At 39.0% G+C, this 21,678-nt stretch overlaps 1 protein-coding gene across 1 annotated transcript in view; it reads right to left on the bottom strand.

Moving 5' to 3' along the window:
- Nucleotides 1-21,678, bottom strand: part of LOC131065139 (choline monooxygenase, chloroplastic) — a 201,685-nt gene that overhangs the window by 119,097 nt on the left and 60,910 nt on the right. Inside the window, exon 3 of the mRNA XM_057999568.2 lies at nucleotides 20,839-20,974. Coding sequence (XP_057855551.2) covers nucleotides 20,839-20,974 — 136 coding nt within the window. The remainder of the gene's footprint in view (nucleotides 1-20,838; nucleotides 20,975-21,678) is intronic.

The following is a 21,678-nucleotide window of genomic DNA, read 5'->3' as shown; positions in this document are numbered from 1 at the left end:
CATATGCTAGGGGTCATTTTGATCCTAAGTCTCCTCTAAAACAGTTTGCTTCACAAATATCAATACAAGGCACTGCATCACATTCAAGTGGGGGAACAAGGAAGTGGAAGTGCAATATTTGTGACAGAGAATGGTTCGGTAGCATTAGCAAGGTGAATGCACACTTTCTGTTTTGGAGAGAAAAAGGCGTGAAACATTGTAAGTTTTTGGAGGAACCCAAAAATATACAGTACAGAATTGAGTTTAACAGGCTTTGGGGGGTTCCAGATGACACAAATATTTCAATGCCTACTACTTTGTCTGCTAGGGCATCACTTCACGACAACCAGAATGTGCCAGTGCCACATACTTCTCATGCTTCGCAGGCGGGAGGAATGATGTTTGGATCTCCATCTACTTCCACTTCTACTGCTGCCAGGGCTTGGAAACGTAGGTTGCATACACCACAGAGCAACCCCATTGCTAATATGTTTAATGTGCAGCTGAGAGATGAGATAGATGAATCCATCGGCAATTTCTTCTTTGCCAATGGCATTCCATTTCATGTTACACGGTCTCCTTATTATAGGAAGATGATGGATATGGTGGCCAAGGGAGGACCATCTTATGTGCCACCAGGGGAGACGAAAATGAGGACCTCGATCTTGGATAAAAGCTATTCCAAGATCAATATATTGATGGAGAAGATGAAGGCATGTTGGGCGGCATCGGGGTGCAGCATAGTTATGGATGGGTGGACGAACATTAGCCATCGTCCACTCATCAACGTCATGGTCACATGTGCAGAGGGCCCATACTTCCTTAGAGCAGTTGATTGTACAGGGCATCGTAAAGATGTTGATTTCCAGTTTCAGGTCCTCAGGGAGACTATTGAGGAGGTTGGGCCACAAAATGTGGTCCAAGTAGTGACAAATGCAGCCTATGGTGTAGAGCAGCAGGGAGACTCGTTGAGGCAGCCTATAGACACATTTGGTGGACCCCATGTTGTGTGCATGCCATGAACAATGCACTCAAGGACATGGGGAAGATTGACTGGATTAGAGGAGTGGTCACCAATGCGAGAGATGTGCAGATGTTTATCTGCAACCACCACACTTCACATGCACTCTTCAAGACCTTCGCGAAGAAGGAGTTCTTGAAACCAGTTGAGACTAGATATGCATCCTATTTCATTCTCTTGGAGAGAATGATTGAGTTGCAAGAGGCATTGCAACTCATGGTTATGACTAATGAGTGGAATAGGTGGGTTGAGGCTAAGACAGAGCAGGGGAGAAGAGTGAAGGAGATAGTGAAGAGTGATGTGTTTTGGACTGATGCGAAATACATTGTCTCCATCATTTCTCCAGTATTCCAGGTGATCAGATATGGGGATGGGGATGCACCTAACCTTGGAGAGGTGTATGAGTGCATTGACTCTATGCTTGACCAGATGAGGGCTGCTGTGCGAGTGAAGGACCCCTCTCTAGCATTTTACAATGAGCAAATCCAGCCTATCATTCAGAGTAGATGGGACAAGTTGAACACTCCTTTGCATATGGCTGCCTTTGCCTTGAATCCTAAGTGGTACAAGGCTAGACCGGGTAGAATGACACCGATTGAGGATGATGAGGTGAAGGCGGGTTTCTTTAGGTGCATAGAGAAGATGTTTGATTCCAGAGATGCCGGCACAATGCGCACTGAGTGGGGAAGATTTGCCACTCTTAGAGGTTATTCAAATGCGGCAAAGATGGATATAGACACTATGGCACAGGAGGACCCACTTTTGTGGTGGACTTGTCATGGCCCGAAATCTTTGACCACCACTCTAGCCATCCGTCTGCTATCCCAGGTTTCCAGTTCTTCAGCTGCTGAGAGGAACTGGTCTACATATAGGTTCATCCACTCTCTTAAGAGGAACAGACTTACCTCTAAGAGAGCAGAGAAGCTTGTGGCTGTACATAGTGCTTTGCGTCTCATTGACCGCAAGACACTCGTGTACAAGGAGAGTCCAGCGGCACGATGGGATGTAGAGCCAGAGGAGCCTTCACAGATTGATGAGGATGATCCTACCACTTCAGATGCAGGGCTAGTTGGTGTGAGCTTGAGGGACCTTGATCCTCAGGAGTCCAGCAGTTCCAGTGAGGAGGAGTTCGCAGATGATTAGAGGCCTCCATTAGCTACAGTTTGAGTTTTCACTTTTCAGTTTTGTCATTTTGTATTTGACTCGTCTCTTTTGTAATGCTATTGCTACACGTATTTGTATATGGCTACTCATTGTAATGATGAATCATGTAATCATCTTTATTATTATAGACTTTGCAATGGCATCAGATATTCATATTTTTCGTTTTCCTTTTTTGATATTCATATGATAGAAATGAGAAATCTCCAATTTGACAATTTCATTTGTCAAATTTTATTTACTTTTAGCAATTAGTTACATATCACTAATCTAAGTAATCTTGGTATTTCCTATAGTTTCATTTGAAATCTAATTCTTATACTGTTATACTGTTATACATCTTTTCAAAACTAATTTTTCAAGTACTATATGTATATATATGAGCACCACCACCCCGCCACCCCCCGCCGTCGTCCCCCCGCCATCCCCAAATTTAGGCCCTTGGTCCCCCCGTCCCGGAAACGCGTCCCCCTCGTCCCCCTGTCCCCTCGTCCCCAACGCCCGTGGAACACTGATATTTTCAGAATTCGAAGTTGGTAGTGTGAAGAGCTTTCTTGGTGTGTTTAGCTTATGTTGGTTTGGGAGTGAATAGCCATTGTTAGTTGCAACTGTTGTTTTGGTTGTTAGCATTTGAATAACTATGATGAATCATTTTGTAATGCTAGTTAGTAGTACTAACAACACTTCTATTCATTTCTCTAGTCCCACTGCATAAGTGGAAGATGTTGGCTTCGCCGCCTAGCTTTGGACAGTGATTTCTAGTAATTATGATAATCTATGTTTGCAATGTAAAGTTGATTAGTAGTACTAACAGCTATCTTTTGGATTGTTGCTCTTAGTCCCACTGCATAAGTGGAAGAGGTTGGCTTTGCCGCCTACTTGATTATTGTAATATTGTCCCCCCACTGCATAAGCGGTAGAGTTGATCTGTAATTTCATTTCTAGTCCTCCCACTAGATAAGTGATTGAGTGATTGCAATTTCAGTTTTGAATTGTTCTTGGCTGGTTTACCGCCAAGTGATCTTACTGTTTACAGCATCCCGTTGTACAAGCAGAAGGGGTTGGCTTGCTGCCCAAGCATTGTAATCATTTTCAAATATTTGCATCGAACGATCCCCTCAACACTATATGCTCTCACCTTCCCAGATTGGGCTCTCGGTGATCAGAAAGTGGAAGGGTTACTTTCAGCAATATTTGGTTTTCATTTCCTAACCCTAACGAGTGTTGTGTTGATTGTAATTTGGGAAAATCTGAAAAAACAAATTAAGGGGGATATTACACTTTTTGAGTCTGCAAGATAGAAACCCTAAAAATAAACAACGCTTGGTTCCAGACTTAGCACAGATCAGCAATAATCATCCAAACATTAGAAGCTTGAGGAAATCATTGCCAGACTACCCAAAAACTGAAAAACAAAAGACCCAGTGGACAAAAATGTAGGGGGTGTCCATTTGGAATGGGGTGATGTGTGAAAAGGTCACAACACCTATATTTGGTAGGTTCTCTGTACAATTAAAAGCCACGGCAATGACCATAAATAACCCTGATTTTTTCATAAACCACCATCCTCCTAAGAAAGCTTGGTCCTTCTGCTTAGATATGAAAACTACCAAGAAGTATCCTTTGGGTGTCACCAAGAAGTATCCTTTGGGTTTCACCAAGATGTCCTCAAAGCGAGAGGGTTGCTGATTCTCTTACACCCAGGCACTCTAGTGTTTTGGGTCCTAAAAAACATGCATAGATCAGCTCCTTTTTTTAGTAAACAGAATCTATTTTCCATTTCTTCCAGAGGAAAGCTGATCCTTTGAGAATTTTCTATGTAAAGATAATACCTTTCATCTTTTTCAGCTGACAACGGTGCCCTGTTTATAGTTCTTAGCCTGATTTTGGATGAAATGAGGGAGATCCTTTCTGTAGACCTGATATGTCTATTTTGAGACTGCTGTTCTGAAATTTTGGCTTGACCATGGAGGAGGCCAAGACATCTTAAAAATAGGTTCTCTACTTCCAAACAGTCCTTGGATGATTGGGAGCAGTTCCTACTTGTTAGGATTGTGCATGAGATCTGTTGTGGTGAAGAGACAATGCCCAACGAAGTGAGGGTTGGTAGGAGCTAAGCTGAAAGAAGTTAAACTACTTCGCTTTCACTTTTATTTTACTGCAAGTTATGTTGCATTGATTATTAGAATAATTCTAGATTTATAATGGGGAGTGCATTGGGCAAACGGAGATGATTAAATGTTCAACCTGTGACAGTTACAGTCAGATAGAGAAACAGGTGTAACCATATCCAAAGTAAGACTCGTATAAATAAAGAAAATTCAAAATTTCAATTGATTAAATTTTCCTCTATTATAATCATCAACTTTTATTTCTATTGCATGGGTATTTTTCACAAACAATTTTTTTATGACAGTTTGGGGAATCATTCCAATCTATTACAAGTTGATTATATTACTGGAGAGTAATTGGTAAAAACTTTTTATTATATTTACAAATGATCAGATGATCATTAAATAATGTACAAGGAGACGATGTTTCTAAATAAGAAACAATCGTTATTAGAAAGAATCTAAAAATTACAATATTTACATTATTGACCATTAATTAAAAATAAAGAATATTTAATATTATTCTAATACCCTCCCTTAATGGTCAATCTATCAACAACACCAAGCTGCCCCCTGAATTTAGCAAACTTATTTGGACTGAACGACTTGGTGAGAATATTTGTTGTCTACTCCACTGTTGGAACCAGAGAAACGGAAATCGCCTGGAATCGCCCAAACTCAGCGAGTCCAAGTCCGAGTCACCCCCCACGAGTTCATCAAACTCGGACTCGCACTCGACCGAGACCAGGGGACAAACTCGCCCAACTCGCCAACTCGGCGATTTAAAGGCAAAATCGCCCAAACTCGCAGGTCCCGTCGTGCAAACTCAGTCGGCACTGGGCATGAAAAAAGGCATTCAAAAAACACATTTTTAAAAGTTTTTTTAAGTTGTTTTTTATTTGCTTTATTATCCTATGCCCCTAAAAGTGAACTTCATTTCATTCATTTGGCAAAATAGGAGGAGAAAGGTGAGTTGTGAAGAGAAAAAAGGGTTCATTAAAGAAAAACCAACGAGGAGGAAGCTCAAGATTTCATCCATTCATCACATTGGGGTTGCATTAAACTTTGATTTGGTGCATCAAGAGTTGGAAAGGAAGAGTTTGCAGCTCATTTCAATCTTGTTGTAAGAGGTAAGATTGATTTTTTGAGCTTTTTTTGTTCCGTGTATGCAAAAATTTCATTTTCTATTCATTTATTTTGAAAGTTTTACATTTTTTTCCAAAATCTTTTGTATGTTACTATGTGGGTTGTATGTAGGGTTTGTAAATTTATTTATTTTTAAAATAGGGTTTGAAATTTTGATCAAACCCTACATTTTTTTTTTTTTTAATTTACAAACCCTACCTTAGTTTTTTTGAAAAAAATGTACAATGAGAATGAATGCACAACAAAGAATGAATGCATTAATTTTTTTTTGTATTTGTAATGTCTTATTGCAGCAACCTTCACTTTCTTATTTGCCTCAAGTTTCACAAAACTATTATACAATGTCTTCTTCTAGACCCCCAATTAGAAAGGACCCCGCTTGGAAATTTCACGAAGATTTTTCTAGGCAAAAAAAGGGGCAGACAAAATGTATGTTTTGCAAAACAATATTCCATGGAGGCATTTATAGATTGAAATGCCATATTGCTGGTGTGCGTGGCCATGATGCCGACCCATGCACTGAAGCAACGACTGAGGCCATACGCGAGTGCTATGTAATGTTTGAAGCAATTGTAAACAAAAAGGAGCAAAAGGATGATCTCACAGCCATTGGAAGTGGCACAGCTTTAGGTTGTGTTGGAGGGCCTCCTTCCATGCCTCCATATCGTCCCACTCACCATGCTACTACTGGTGCTAGCGCTTCTGCTTCTGCAGGTGCCGCTACTCATGTTCCTAGCACTACCAGTGGTAGTGGGAGTGTTAGCATTGGACCTAGAATTCGTAAATCTAGGTTGGATACCTTCTTTGCGCCTCACACTACTCCTAGGTCCCAACAGTCACTTTAGAGCATGGGTTGGAACAAGGAAGTCCATGATACCACTAAATTGGCAGTTGGCAAGTTTTGGGTCTACAGCAATGTTCCATTCTTTACAGTCAGGTGAATGTTTTATGTTTGATTGTTTTAATTTTTATACTTTGATTCTTCGTTTTATTTTTTCTTGTACATACTTAACTTATCTCATTTAATTTATTTGTGGCAGGTCTCCTTATTGGCAAGAAATGGTTGATGCCCTTACCATATGCGGGGCGGGGTTCAAAGCCCCTTCTGAGTCTGATTTGAGGGGACCCATTTTGACTGAATTGGTGAATGATGTGAAGAGGGAATTAGGTGAACAACGCCAAATATGGAGCACTAAAGGTTGCACCATCATGACTAATGGTTGGACGGATAGGAGAAATAGAACTCTCCTTAATTTTCTTGTTTCTTCCACAAGTGATTCCTATGTGAGAAAATAGAGGAGGTGATCGATGAGGTGGGTGAGGAGAACGTGGCGCAAGTGGTGACCTACAATGCAGCAAATTATGTTGTTGCAGGTAAACTTTTGATTACAAACTAATTTTGTTAGCAAATTAATACCTATTTTGTAACTTCATTAATTACAATGCAACAAATTATGTTGCTGCAGGTAAACTATTGATGGAGAGGCACCCATCTATAGTTTGAACTCCATGTGCCGCCCATTGCATTGACCTCATGTTGGAGGATATTGGAAAACTCCCATGGGTTAAGAGATGTGTAGAAAGGGCGAGAAATGTCTGCAAATTTATATATAATCATTCATAGGTGTTGGCTCTTATGAGACAATACACAGACCAGAGGGAGTTAGCTCGTCTTGGAATCACCAGATTTGGCAAAAACTTCATTACATTGCAGTCCATGCTTCGTTGTAACGCGGCCTTGAGACATATGGTTGTTGGTGAGGAGTGGTCTTCCTCATCCTTTGCTACCACCCCTACAGGGATAGATATGGAAGACTGCATTTTTTATGAGGGAGGCTTTTGGACCCCATGTGATGAGATAGTGGAGGTAAATTTTTTATAAATTCTACATTTTAAGTTTTTGTTTTATAACTTGTTCATCATTTTCTCTTATTTGCTCATTTTTCTAAATTACACAATATTTTCAATTTTGCAATTTGTTAAGCCCTTGGTGGTTCTCTTGCGAGTTGCGGATGGAGAAAAGCCCGCAATGGGCTACATATATGAGGGCATGGATAGGGTGAAGGAGGCCATCGAATCCATCTATGGACGAGATGAGAGCAGGTATCGTCCCATTTGGGAGATCATTGATAGGAGATGGCATAATTAGTTTCATAGGCCCATCCATGCAGCAGCCTATTATCTGAATTCGGCATTCCATTTTAGCCCTACTTTCAAGGCTGATGAGGAGGTCCTTGATGGGTTGTACTCAATCATGGAGAAGATGGCACCTGCTGGTTGTACTCAAACCCAACTTATGGGAGAGATACTGTTGTTCTCAAATGCGCAAGGGGAGACCTCTCGTCCTATCGCCAAAGAAAGTAGGACAACTATGATGCCAAGTAAAAATACATTCTAAGGCTTAATTTTAGTTTTATTGTATATTGTTAAATGAGATTATGAGAGTCGAGGACTTGAGACTGAGATTGATTTTATTTATTTTTCTCATTTCAAACTCAGATAATTGGTGGAACTTTTTTGGCCCAAAGACACCAAATATTCAGAAGTTGGCCATTCGCATCTTCAACCAACCATGCAGCGCATCTGATTGTGAGCGCAATTGGAGTATGTTTGAGCACATACACTCCAAGAGGCGCAATAGATAATCTAGGGAGAAGATGAATGATCTTGTCTTTGTTCACTACAACCTCTGCCTGAGCATGATAAAGAATGCATTAGCTGACATCTCCCCTATCATTCTAGACGAGGTTGATCTTGAAGCAGAGTGGGCCACTAACATAGCACGTGTGGCTATCTTTAGTGATGATGACACTGATTGGGTCGACCAAGTAGATATAGAGGCTGACGATGTAGCCATGGCAGAGGAGCAGAGAGCACGAGCAGAGACAGGAGAGCCAGAGGCAGATAGTGACACAGATATTCCTGATGTTGGTGAGGTTGGCATGGTGTCACGGGGAGAGGCTATGGTTGTCGAATCATCCAGGACCTACCTTAGATGCCCTCCCAGGGGGTCGGGGTCGGGGGATGCAGACTACTCTGAGCCATAGGCTTGTAGTTGTATTTACCTTTGGTAAATGTATGGAACATTTGATGATGATCATATGATGACATGGATTTTTTATTCCATGAGTTTTGTAATATTGTATACATTTGACAATATTTATATATTTATGTTTGTTATTTCCTTCAGCTACAATTTGTGTTTATGTTTATGTGATTGATGTATACTTGTGTATGTAATCAAATGAGCCGAGTTTGATGAGTTATTGTCTTTAAGGTGTATTTAATAAAGGGTGCATGAAACAGGCTTTAAATCTTCAAAAAAATCTCTAAATTTCTTGAGTTTTTCACTTTGCCGAGTCTAGCCGAGTCTGACTCTGAGTCCCGAGTCGGCCTTGCTGAGTCCGAGTCCCGTTTCTTTGGTTGGAACATACAGCAACTGAACTGAACCGTCTTCAACAAGCTTTCTGATGAAATGACAGTCAGTTTCCATGTGCTTGGTTGTTTCATGGAAGACAGGATTCTTGGCAAGTTTGAGCACTCCCTAATTATCACAAAACAAGGGAGTCGGAACTGCTTGAGATATCTACCTATCCGCAAGCATCCGGCGAGGGCAAACTGCCTCACATATTGCCTTAACTACTCCTCGATACTCTGCTTCTGTCGAGGAGAGAGCCATTGTCTGCTTCTTTTTACTAGTCCATGTGACTGCACCGGATCCCAAACTGAACACATATCCAGAGGTTGATTTCCTGTCATCAACCAAACCTGCCCAATCTGAATCTGTGAACCCACTGAGTCTAGGATCATGACTCCGAGTGTAAAGAAGTCCATAATCAGAGGTGCCCTTCGCATAACGCAGCACAAGCTTCGCTGCTACCCAATGATCAGCCTTGGGGGCTGTCATGAAGCATGAAATGTAGCTCACTGCAAAACTGAGATCAGGTCTAGTAGCAGTAAGATAGATGAGACTGCCCACTAGTTGCCTGAATTGTGTTTCATCTACAGGAGGAGAATCAAATTTGGCTGACAACTTCAGTCCTATCTCCATAGGCGTGGAAGCAGGTTTACAATCCTGCATACGAAACCTGTCAAGCAAGTTCCTGGCATACTTAGACTGAGTAATAAAAATGCTACCATCAGTCTGCCAATCCTCAACACCTAAACAATAATGGAGAAGCCCCAAATCTGTCATATCAAAATCCTTGCACAGGTCCTGTTTGATTTCTGCAATCAAATGTGCTAAACTACCAGTAATGATCAAGTCATCCACATAGACAACAAGAACAAGAATATCATCGCCAGTGTTTGATATACAAATTACTGACAGAAGGACAATGCTGAAAACCATGAGCAACCAAGTAATGATCAATCTTAATGTACCACGCTCAAGGAGCCTATTTGAGTCCATAGAGTGCTTTCTTGAGTCTACATACTTGATGTTCTTTGCCGGCAACCTTGAAACCAAGAGGTTGCGTCATGTCGACTTCTTCCTGCAATTCACCGTTGAGGAAGGCACTCTTAACATCCATCTGATGGACTTTCCATCCAAATTGAGCTACAATACCGAGAAGACGAATTGTACTCATCTTGGCAGTAGGAGCAAATGTCTCCTCATAATCAATGCCCTCCTGCTGTGTGAATCCTCGAGCAACTAATTTGGCCTTGTATTTATCTAAGGTACCATCTGCATGATACTTGACCTTATAGACCCATTTGCAGCTAATGGGTTTCTTCCCTGGAGGAAGATCAGAGAGAACCCAGGTGTTGTTCTTCAGAAGGCTCTAGTATTCTACATCCATTGCATGTTCCCACTCTAGAATCCCTTTTGCCTCTATATGGGTCTGAGGCTCATAAATACTATGAATGTAGGCCATGAAAGAAAAGTTAATTGTATTTTGTTGCTTGCCGTTATTTCTGGAAGATCTGCCCTCAATGAGCTCATCAAGACGAAGATCATTGATGGTCTTAGCCCACCATTTAGGCCGAAGAGTAGAAGTGCCAACATCAGATGCAAGTGGAATAACTGGAATTGGAGGTGGAATAGGATCTGGAACAGGTGGAAGATTAGCATCATCCGGAGGAAATCAAGTAGTGCATCATCAAATACAGAATCTACATCATCCCTCCCATCAGATGAACCAAATAGAAGACGAACACCTAAATCAGAAGCCTTCAAAGGCTGATCCTCAGAATTTTGCTCAAATGAGGAAAGCTGAAATGGTCCTCGATCTTCATCAAAGACAACATCACGACTGAAGATGAGACGATCAGTGTCTACGTCAATCAATCAATAGGCCTTATGGTTGTCACTATATCCTATAAACATAAGCTTCTAACTCTTGGAATCCAACTTGGAGCGATTGGCATCCAGGATCCATACATATGCAAGAGAGCCAAAAACTTTCAAATGGCTGATCCTAGGTTTGTGACCAGTCCATGCTTCCTGGGTAGGCCATTGTTGATGTGTTTTTTATGCACATGCGAACACAGAATAAAATACCTAAAGGGTACCTTATCCTCTCTTGAATAAAGTCTCCGAATGCTGAAGATGTCCAGGATCCATACATATGCAAGAGAGCCAAAAACTTTCAAATGGCTGATCCTAGGTTTGTGACCAGTCCATGCTTCCTGGGTAGGCCATTGTTGATGTGTTTTTTATGCACATGCGAACACAGAATAAAATACCTAAAGGGTACCTTATCCTCTCTTGAATAAAGTCTCCGAATGCTGAAGATGTCGCGAAAAGGATCAATCGGGATGACTTCAAGGTTCTTTGTATGTAGGATCTCTACATGTGGATAAGCTCTCTGTGGTATGATGTGATTTTGCTGGAATCACAAGGGGACTTACACTTGACGACCTAAACGTCTGTTTTGCTGGAATCACAGGATTTCACTGGCTTAGATTTTGAAAAAAGGAAAAAGGACGAGGGCGAGGAAAGGATCTAATTTTGATACTAAGAAATGTAGGAGCAATGATTGATCTTTGATGAAATTCTAAGTAAGTCTTGTTTTGACATCGCAGGACCATCTCCACAAGGTTAGTGCGATCTTCAGAGGAAAGCTTTCTGATGTTCAGATCATCACTACAGGCATAGACACCATCAAGCTGATGCATATCAGTGAAGAAGCGACAATTGAAGTTGAGCTTAAGCTGAATGATTCCAGTTGACTACACAAGGCAAGTCTGTAATCAACAAACTGCTAGTAGTATGGAAATACAAATTTCACCATCAATCAAACACATTTCTTCCACTCATCTAATAACATGAAATCAAATTTGAGAAGTATAGAGACCATGCAAATTGTTGAATCGACCCATAGATTTCACCATTTCTTCAATGAAGTTTTACAAGTCTTTTGCAACATCTTGGCAACAATCTTTGCCTTCTCTCTCTATTCTATTCTAAGTGCTATTCTATCAACTGACTATCCACTATTAGCTAACTATTCACCTTTTAACTACTGACTAACTATTATTGACTCCTATTCACTAACTATTAGCCTTTACAAATGAGGAGCCAGGGCTTATATAATGCCCACAATACAATTCAATGGCTTAGATCAATTTGAGATCCATGGCCAAGATTTTACAATGAAACCCTAATTAGGGTTTGTTACAACCAACTTAATTCTAACCAATGAAATAATTGCATTATTTGGACACGTCTTCTCTGGAATATTCGACCAATGGATAACCGGGGTAGGTACATCGAAGTTTGTGCCATCTCCCATGAGTCAGGTGCATTGAATCTGGACACGCTGAGGTGGACCAATCCGACTAGAGGAGTGATGATTGGGATGCCACCCTATCTAACACTTGATTGATGCTCAATTTGGTGATGCTTTCCTTCAATTGCTGGACTAGAAGATAGATGGAGAAGGTCGTCCTTAATGAAACTGGATTGGAGGAGGTCGTCCTTGTCCTGACTTGATCTTCTTTGATGAGGGTCCGCCAAGTAGTTGATCCTCCGACTCCGGGGGTCGCCATTTGATGCCTACACAAAAGATTAAAGTTAGTCTTTGAGCATCATACCTTAAAGCATAGAATTTAGGACCTTCCAAGAGAATGATTTAAGATATTAATTTGAAAATGACATGATAAATCCAGAATTCTAAATTTTCAAATTAATTATGAATGGAGATTAGATTTTTCAAGACTTTAGACTTTAAAAGATTGCTATGAAATCAAAGCAAGTCTTGAATAAGAACTTCAAAAAGGATTCTTCATACCTTCTCCTTTGAAAGCCTAACTATGAACCTTGAAAAATGAAGGAAGAAGATCAGATTCTGCTGGATAAGGATTGAATTGTGGTCTTCCTTTGGATGAATTACGCCTCAATTAGCCTTCAAAAAGCTTCGCCTTCCACTAGCTTCTCAAAATATGGAAATTATCCTTCAAACAACTTCAAAATCTGGAAATTATCTCCCAACTTGCTAAGAAATTCGCTCCTATGATCTGCTCCTCAAATTCGCATAAGAAGGAATGAATGAATGATTTGAAAATGCTACAACACTCCTCTCTTATATAGGGCGCTCACCCTAGTTAAGCATAAGGCCGACCTAGCAAATAAGCTTTAAAATAAGATAAAATCCATTAAAAAGGAGGCCGACTTGCTTGTAAAAGCCAATAAATGTGTTTAAGCGCTCACCTTTATTTTTTCATTTTTGAATTAATTTCAAAGCTTTAAGGGTGGATTTTTATATTTATTTTAAGGCTTGAAAATTAATCAATTCAATTACAAAGGCCTCAAATTATGCAAACTTAATTTAACCTCCCCAAATGTCTTAATTTTAGCAAATTTGGCGAAAACTTGGGAATATCAAGGTTTGATTAAGGCTAAATGAAGTTTCTTTATGATTTCGCCCTGGACCCTCTGGAAGGGTCAGGAGCGATTTTTCAAATTAGGTCTTGAATACCTCATTCCTTGACTCCAAAATCTCCTGGAAGGTGAGTTTATGGGTGTCTTGACCTACTCAAGGTCTTGTATTTCGAATTTATATCATTTTTCATGCAGGAACTAGGTGAAAATGTGAATTTCGCCCTGGACCCTCTGTAAGGGTCAGGAGCGATTTTTTCATTTTAGGCCAAAATTCACCTTAGTTTGATCTTTAAACTCCCCCAAGGCAATCTCCAGGGTTCATTTCCTTCCATCATTGGGTTAGCTCATCAAAATTTTGAAGGAAATATTGTATTTTTGGGAATTTCGCTCTGGACCCTCTGGAAGGGTCAGGAGCGAAATTCTCTCCTGAGCTCAAAATTCTCATTTTTGAAGGTCCAAAACCTTTTCAAGGCATTCCAAATAGGTTCATTCATTGAATTCCAGGCTTAGTTTCACTCAAATCAGGAGGAAAAAGGTGATTTTAGGGTTTTTCGCCCTGGACCCTCTGGAAGGGTCAGGAGAGATTTTTCTTCCTTTGGCTTACTTCTCCATCATTTTATCTTGAATCCTTCACTCAAAGTTAGGCAATGGTTTTCCTCATTCACTCCATCCAAGTTTGGCTTGTTCTTGCAAGGTAAAATAGGGGATTTTTAGATTTTCGCCCTAGACCCTCTGGAAGGGTCAAGAGCGATTTTTCTTCTCTGACCTAGAATCATCAACTTTTGAAACAAACATTTTCTCATCAAGGGTCTCAAAGGTCTTTTCTACCTTGGTATAGTCTTGCCTTTGATACTCCAATCCGACCAAACTGAGCAAGAAATGTCTCCCATAAAGATTTTCGCCTTGGACCCTCTGGAAGGGTCAAGAGCGAAAATTAGGTTTTAAGCAAAATCCTTCATTCTTTTAAGTTGAAACTTCTTCAGGAGGCAAATGGGAGTTGTCCTTGTTTCATTCATGCCCAAAACTTGACCTTTTTTATTGCAAGATGAGAGCTATTCAAAATTTCGCTCTGGACCCTCTGGAAGGGTTAGGAGCGAAATTTCCCTTCTTGTCCAAAATTGCTCATTTTTCAATCTTCAAACCATCTCTCAGGGCAAAGTTAGGCCATTTTCCAAGTTAGGAACAAGGTGGCAAATGAAGTTTATGATGAATTTCACTCTGGACCCTTTGGAAGGGTCAGGAGCGAAATTCTCCTTTAGGCTAAAATCTTGTTCTTCAAAATCAATCAAACTCCCTCTCAAGGCAAAAACATTCAAAAACACCTCCACACGTGCCTTGGAAACTAGGAACTTGGTCTTGATAAGTGATAAATTGAGGTGTATAAGGATTTTCGCTCTGGACCCTTTGGAAGGGTCAGGAGCGAAATTCCTAATCTTGGCCAAAATCCTAACTTCATTTTCACATTTTTCCATCCGAACAAGTGTTTTGCCCTCGAAGATGCCTGGGAACGAGTTGGTTCTAAGTTTGGGTCAAACTAAAATGTCTTATGGAGAATTTCGCTCTGGACCCTTTGGAAGGGTCAGGAGCGAAATTTGACATTTTAGACTCTCCGTCAAGATCATTTTATGGAATATAACATTTAAGTATAAGTGACATTTCTTATACTTTAAGTTATATTCCATATATACTTTCAGGATGTTTGAGAGTGGTTTCGGGCCTCCAGGAGTTATATTGCAAAATCTAGTTTTTGGAGGATTCTTCAGTTTTCCAAACTTAGTCAAATTTCAGGATCAGGACATTCCAGACTTAGCCAAATTTCAGGATCAGGGCATTCCAAACTTAGCCAAATTTCAGGGTCAGGGCATTTGAAGATCAGGATGACATTCCAAACTTCATCACTCACCAACTCGACTAACTCAGACCTTCAAGGATGATACCCACCCACAAAGCAAGACACAATTAGCAATAAGCGCAAAACCAGGCCCTAAAGAAGATTCTCAAAGAAACCCTAACCTGGAGCACCTGCCGACTCTCCTGGCTCAAGCAAAGCCTACCATCCTAGTGATCCCCTGGCGACACTCAAAATGCAAAGGCTAACAGACAAAACCCTAAACACCTAGAAAACGAACCCTAGAAAGCAAAAAGCAAGGGTCCCCATTTGCAATGGGGCGATGTGTGAATACGTCACAACAGCCATGTACTAAATCTTCCCGAACAAGCTGAGCAAGGTAATGAATGTTCAGGTGACCATATCGTTGATGCCAAAGTCTGGTGATAGAAGAGGATTTTGTTGTGAAGGCATGCTCCAGAGAATCACCTGTATCACAAGTCTGTAAAGACCATGATCCTCAATACCAACAGCAATAGTAGTGTGTGTCGCACGATCAACAATCGAACACTTATGTGCACTGAAGATGACATCAAGCTGAGGAGAATGCCGCATAATCTGACTCACAGAGAGAAGGTTTGTAATGTGCCAAAATTAGTGTTATTCTAAAACTACTGTTATACTTAACTTCCAACAACAATTAGTTTAAGGAGTACCTTGACTTGATGTAAATCCTGCACAAGGTTAGGAGACTTTCATATTACAATGTGGAAATATTAGGTGAATCTTTTAAAATTTGCACCAATTAACCTAATTAACAAAACATTAATCTTAGAAAGGATCAAGCATTAAGAAGTGAGGGAAATGACTTTGATGTGGTGTCTTAGAGACTCCAACCTAGGCCCAAAGCAGATATACCATCCCTTTGGCTCCATGTGGCCCATGCCATCCATATGGAGTAGTCTACCTAGAGATGTGCTCCCTAACCGTTATCCCCCATTTTGTCACTTTCCCTACTAATGATTGATTTTCTTATATTAATGTGCTCTGGAAGGAAAGAGGAAGAGATTGCAAAGGGTGTCCTAGATACCATCTTCCCTAGACCCAAAGACCGTACCCTTTGTACTCCTTTGGCCTCTATGGGCTCATCTTGTCCCACTTCGAGGTGGCATATCTAGGAAAACGCCCATACACCGTTCCCCTCTTACAATTCTCCCACTTCACCGTTAGAAGTTTAAACAGAAATTGATTATCATCATCATGGTATATTCCATAAACCTTCTTATATCATATTTAATACCAACCTTATTTCATTCATGTTATACTAGTAATGTATTATTTAGCAGTCTTACATTAGTTTATATTAATCTACTTATTCTTATCTAAAACATTCCTTATTAAATATTGTATTAATTTTATTTTACATTCTTAGATCATATCAACTGTATTAATATTACCAGCATTAATATTATTGATAATTTGATAGAATTAACCTTTTATGAATGCTTTGTATTAATTTATTAAATTGTCATGAATAGTTTGCATTAGCTGTATTAATTGTAATAATCATATTAATCTAATTTATTAGTGCTAATTACATTGAATTATATTAATGTTGTTTATTGTATCCAAAATATTGATTGAATTAATCATATTAAAAATATATTAACAACAGATCATATTATCAATCACTCCCGTACCTGCTGTTGTCTCTTTCTTCTTATCCGTATGCTCTTATTCCTCTTAGTTTCTCTCTGTCCCTTCCCAGGGAGATCGCAGCCTATTTAAACTCCCCAACCCTTGCGATCTTTGGGAAGAGACACCCCCGTAACCCATTCTCATGTAATCGCTTCCTTGTCTTAACAAATACACGTCTCCTTTGGAGAAGTTCGCTGCCTTTCATGATTTATTGTTTATAGCAAGGTGATTCTTTTGTTTATTAATTAAACTACCACCTTGCAAATCACCCGCTCCTTGTTTGTCATCATCCAGATTGTTTTCTTGCTGGTGTGTGTTAGTTAATAGAGAAATCCGATTCCCTTTTCTCCATCGGGATTTATTTATATTCATTATGAAGTGATTTTAATGTTCATAATTTATCAAACAATGAAAATATAACATGATATTAATTAATAAGATTTATTATAGAGTGATCTAATATTTATAATTCACCAAACAATAATTATGATATAAAACATAATATTAATTAATGAGATTTATTATAATGATTTAATATTTATAATTCATCAAACAATAATTATGATGTTAAATAAAACACAATATTAATTAATGAGATTTATTATAATGATTTAATATTTATAATTCATCAAACAATAATTAATAAGTTATGAATAGAATAATAACAAGTTATTCTTTATAGCAAGAATATTACAAGGTTTAGTTCCATCCCAGGAACATAGTATACATTCAGGAATATGAGATTCCTCCCACCGGACTGTATTTGAACGTTGCACTTGCCGACAATGGTATGCTCTTCACCTCCTCCAAAAATAACTGAATCAGCATAGGGAGAGAATTTTGTAAACCAATCACGCCTATGAGTGAAATGTCGAGAAACACCAAAATCTATATACCAAGCAAAAGATTTCACGTGGTCTGTAGGTCTTTTAGCCATGAAGGCGTAAAAGGCAGACTCTTTCTAATGTGTGTGCTCAGCAACATTGGCTTTAGGCTGAGACCCTCCCTGCTTCCGCTATTCGGAAGCTATCCAATTGCCACAATCCTTGATCATATGGCCATATTTCTAACAATAATTGCACTAAACCTTCTTCTTCTTTGAACCTTCCTGTGACTGACTAGAGCCCTTCTGCTAAGATGACTGAGATAACTGAGCTTTGCCTTTATCCTTGTGAAAGGATTTGGTTGCAAAAGCTTGTTCTGAGGAGGACGAAGTGGCACCACAACCAAATTGTTGTTTCCAGCGATCCTACTGCAGAAGTTTGGTGCACAACTTTGGAAATTTCAAATCAACATTTGTAGACGTAATGTTGAGAGTCTCTATGAAGTGCTCATAGGATTTTGGTAGACTCTTCAGGGTTAGTACTACCATATCCTCTTCCTCCATTTTCCGACCAATAGCTTCGAGCTAATCTCGAATGTCCTTAATCTTTGAGAGATGCTCCTGTAAGGACATGCGTTCATCCATCATGATGGAGAACAACTGGTTCTTCAAGAAGAACGCTCGACTTTTGTCGTATGTCTCATGCAACTCCTTTAGATTCTTCCAAATTTCTGAGGCGAACTTGCTAGAAGGAATCTGAGGTAACTGGTCATCTGTGATAGAGAGCTTGAGAAGCATAACAACTTCCCTACTACGGTCATCAAATTTGTCCTGATCAGATCTGGCTGCGGTAGGACGAGATTCTTTGTCCAAAACAAGATCGTCAAGGCGGCGATATTCGAAGATTGTCAACATGCGCTGCTTCCACGTGTTATAATTCTTGCCATTAAATCGTTGACTGCCTTCCAACATCAAGTTGGTCAATGACGCCATCTTGCACGTTTCCCAATGCATGGAAAACAAGAAAATTCGATAAGGCGTGAATCTGAAACAGAGGTAGAATCAGGTACAGACTTCAAAAAAGACAAAGTACGACTGACACGGATTTCAAGAAAAAAATCCAAGTGACCCAAAAAAATATGACGACAACCCAGATTAGCTTTCAAAAAACCCACAAGGAATCTGAAATTAGAATGCAGATCCGACGACTCAAAAATCGAGGCACAGAAAACAATGCACCCAGGAAAATTTGAAGGTAACCTAGTTCAGATCTCGAAAAACCCACAAAGAATCTGCAATTGAAAAAAAAATTCGACTTGAAACAAAGGGTATAAACCCTAGCTGAAAATGCAGAACCCTAAATCGTTGAAGAAAAATGGAGGGTTACAAATCCCTAGCCGCCGCAGACATAAGGAAAGAAACCCGAAAAAAATCTTGCCGAAAATTTCCGACGAGCAAACCGATAACACAAAACACGTTGCAGGTGAAATCGCATCTAAAAGAAAACACACGGGTCGAAGGGCATTAGGGTTTGAGAGCCATCGCCACGAAATAAATCGCGTCTAGTTGCAGAAGACCCACGCAAAGATCGCACGATGTGCAGAAATCACTTCGTGTCGGGCTAAACAAAGAGACGGGCCGGTGAAGAGTTCACGTCACGCACAGAGGGTTAATGGCGTCACGGGACAAAGGTCGTGGTTCACAAAAAAACCCGTGCAGGAGAATACACGACCTCAAAACCTTTTTTTCGAACCAAAAAACCGTTCTTCAAAAAACTTAAAAAATTTCTTTCTTTCGAAATTTTAAAAGAACAATTTTTTTATAATCCAACTCTGATACCATATTACTGGAGAATAATTGGTAAAAACTTTTTATTATATTTACAAATGATCAGACAATCATTAAATAATGTACAAGGAGACGATGTTTCTAAATAAGAAACAATCATTATTAGAAAGAATCTAAAAATTACAATATTTACATTATTGACCATTAATTAACAATAAAGAATATTATTCTAATAGATTAAAAGTTTGTCATCTGTTTGAACTATGAAGAATTCACTTTATCATAAAAGTCATCAAAAATTCAAACTCATTCAAGACAGGGTGCAATCCAAGAGAACCTCTCCAAGGTGACAATTTTTGGCTTGCCACAAGGACTACCAAACAGGGTGCAATTCAGGAGTGCATTGGAGAAATGGAGACGATTAAATGTTTAGCCTGTGACAGTTACAGTCAGATAGAGAAACAGGTGTGACCACATCCAAAGTAAGACTTGTATATAAAGAAAATTCAAATTTTCAATTGATAAAATTTCCCTACATTATAATTCATCAACGTTTATTTCTATTGCATGGTTCTTTTTCACAAACAGAATTTCTTATGACAGTTTGGGGAGTCACTCCAATCTATTACAAGCTGATTAAAGGTTTGCCATGTGTTTGAGCCATGAAGAATTCACTTTATCATAAAAGTAATAAAAGATAAAACTCATTCAAGACAGGGTGCAATCCAAGAGAACTTCTCCAAGGTGACAATTTTTGGCTTGCCACAAGGATTACATAACAAGCTCTCAAGTATTTCTTCATCTACAAATGAAAAAAGAGTCACTTTTGCCTTCTCACAGTTATTGATCAAGGCATTTGATCTATTTCTTGTTGTAAGCAAATATTTATAAATATTTCCTTGTCCATTGCTAAAGGGTTCATTACCCTTTTGACTGATCTAGTCATAGATATAATAAATGCTAACATCAACTAAAGGCCTATTCCAAAAAGTGCTTTACAAACCCAATTCTAAAGTCATTTGACTGATCAAGTTATGGATAAATAAATTCTCACATTAACTTAAAGGCCTATTCCAAAAGCTACTTTACTTGCCAATTCTAAAGTTATTTTTTTAAATGATAATATTACTTGGTAATATCTGCCTCTCTCTCTCTGATTATGAATTTCTGGAAATTGTATAAATCATTCTAGCTTTATACATTCTGAAATGTACAAATCATAATAAATCCAAAAAAAGCATTCTATCACTTCCTTTCATGATAATATCTCATCCATCATTGCATTATCTGCTTCGAAAGATAACTCCACATTTGATGTCCTCACATTGTGTGCCCATTATTCACAAAATCTATGAAAGCTTCCACAGTGAATAGTTTGGTCTACGAGAGTTACTCACTACGAAGGATATTTAGAAATAAAAAACAATTCTGGAAATCTAAATTAAAAAAGGTACTTACATGATAAGGGCATACAAAACAAGATTTTCTCCCACTGTCTGATGCAACAAGAGCAGCATGGTGACGACAAACATTGTGGAAAGCATGCAAATCACCACTCCCATCCCGGCAAATCACAAACTGCACATTCCCCAAACTGCTTGTTCTAAATGTTAGTTTGCATGGATATTGAGATGTCATTGCATTTAGATAAAAACTATTTCAAAAACTAGAATTTTTTTTACTGAAACTATTTAGATACTACTTTCACTATCCCAAAGAAACTAACCACATTAAGACAGGTTGGAAAGATTTCCCCAAAAGAGCAACTTGTCAAGTACTTTGCTAGAAATTGGACGAGCCTCAAGTAACAGTACAAGTGCACATAAGTAAAACATAGTTCCCCTGGTTTTGAGAAAAAACTACATGGACATGAAGTTAAAAACTGTATTTTGGTGTTCAATAGTTGGTTTGGAAAGGGGTTAAAACTTAAAATGCTATTGTATATAGAAAAACGTTGAGTCATTAACCAATCTCTGTCCCATGGGTAGCCTTAACTAAGTACTAACATATAAATAATCCAAGAGAAAACTTGACTTAGCCATAACCAAATTATTTCCACAAAGAAATTTTGACTAAGGATTTCAATCAATTTGAGGTCAACAATATTTATGTGCAACAATTCAACATTGGTGATGGTCAACTACTTTAGATCATTTACTTCTTTTGGTCACATTTAGATGACAATCAATAAGCAAATACATTTCTAGGTGAAGTACAAGGAACAACCAGCAAGTTAATGATTAGCTTACTTTAGAAAGCAGTCAACATTGTTAAGTTCTTTCAAAATTCTGTGATCAA

This window comes from Cryptomeria japonica, chromosome 5 (genome assembly GCF_030272615.1).
Source record: "Cryptomeria japonica chromosome 5, Sugi_1.0, whole genome shotgun sequence".
Classification (NCBI taxonomy): domain Eukaryota; kingdom Viridiplantae; phylum Streptophyta; class Pinopsida; order Cupressales; family Cupressaceae; genus Cryptomeria; species Cryptomeria japonica.
Note: the sequence above shows the minus strand (reverse complement) of the source record. Positions and strands in the feature narration are given on the sequence as shown.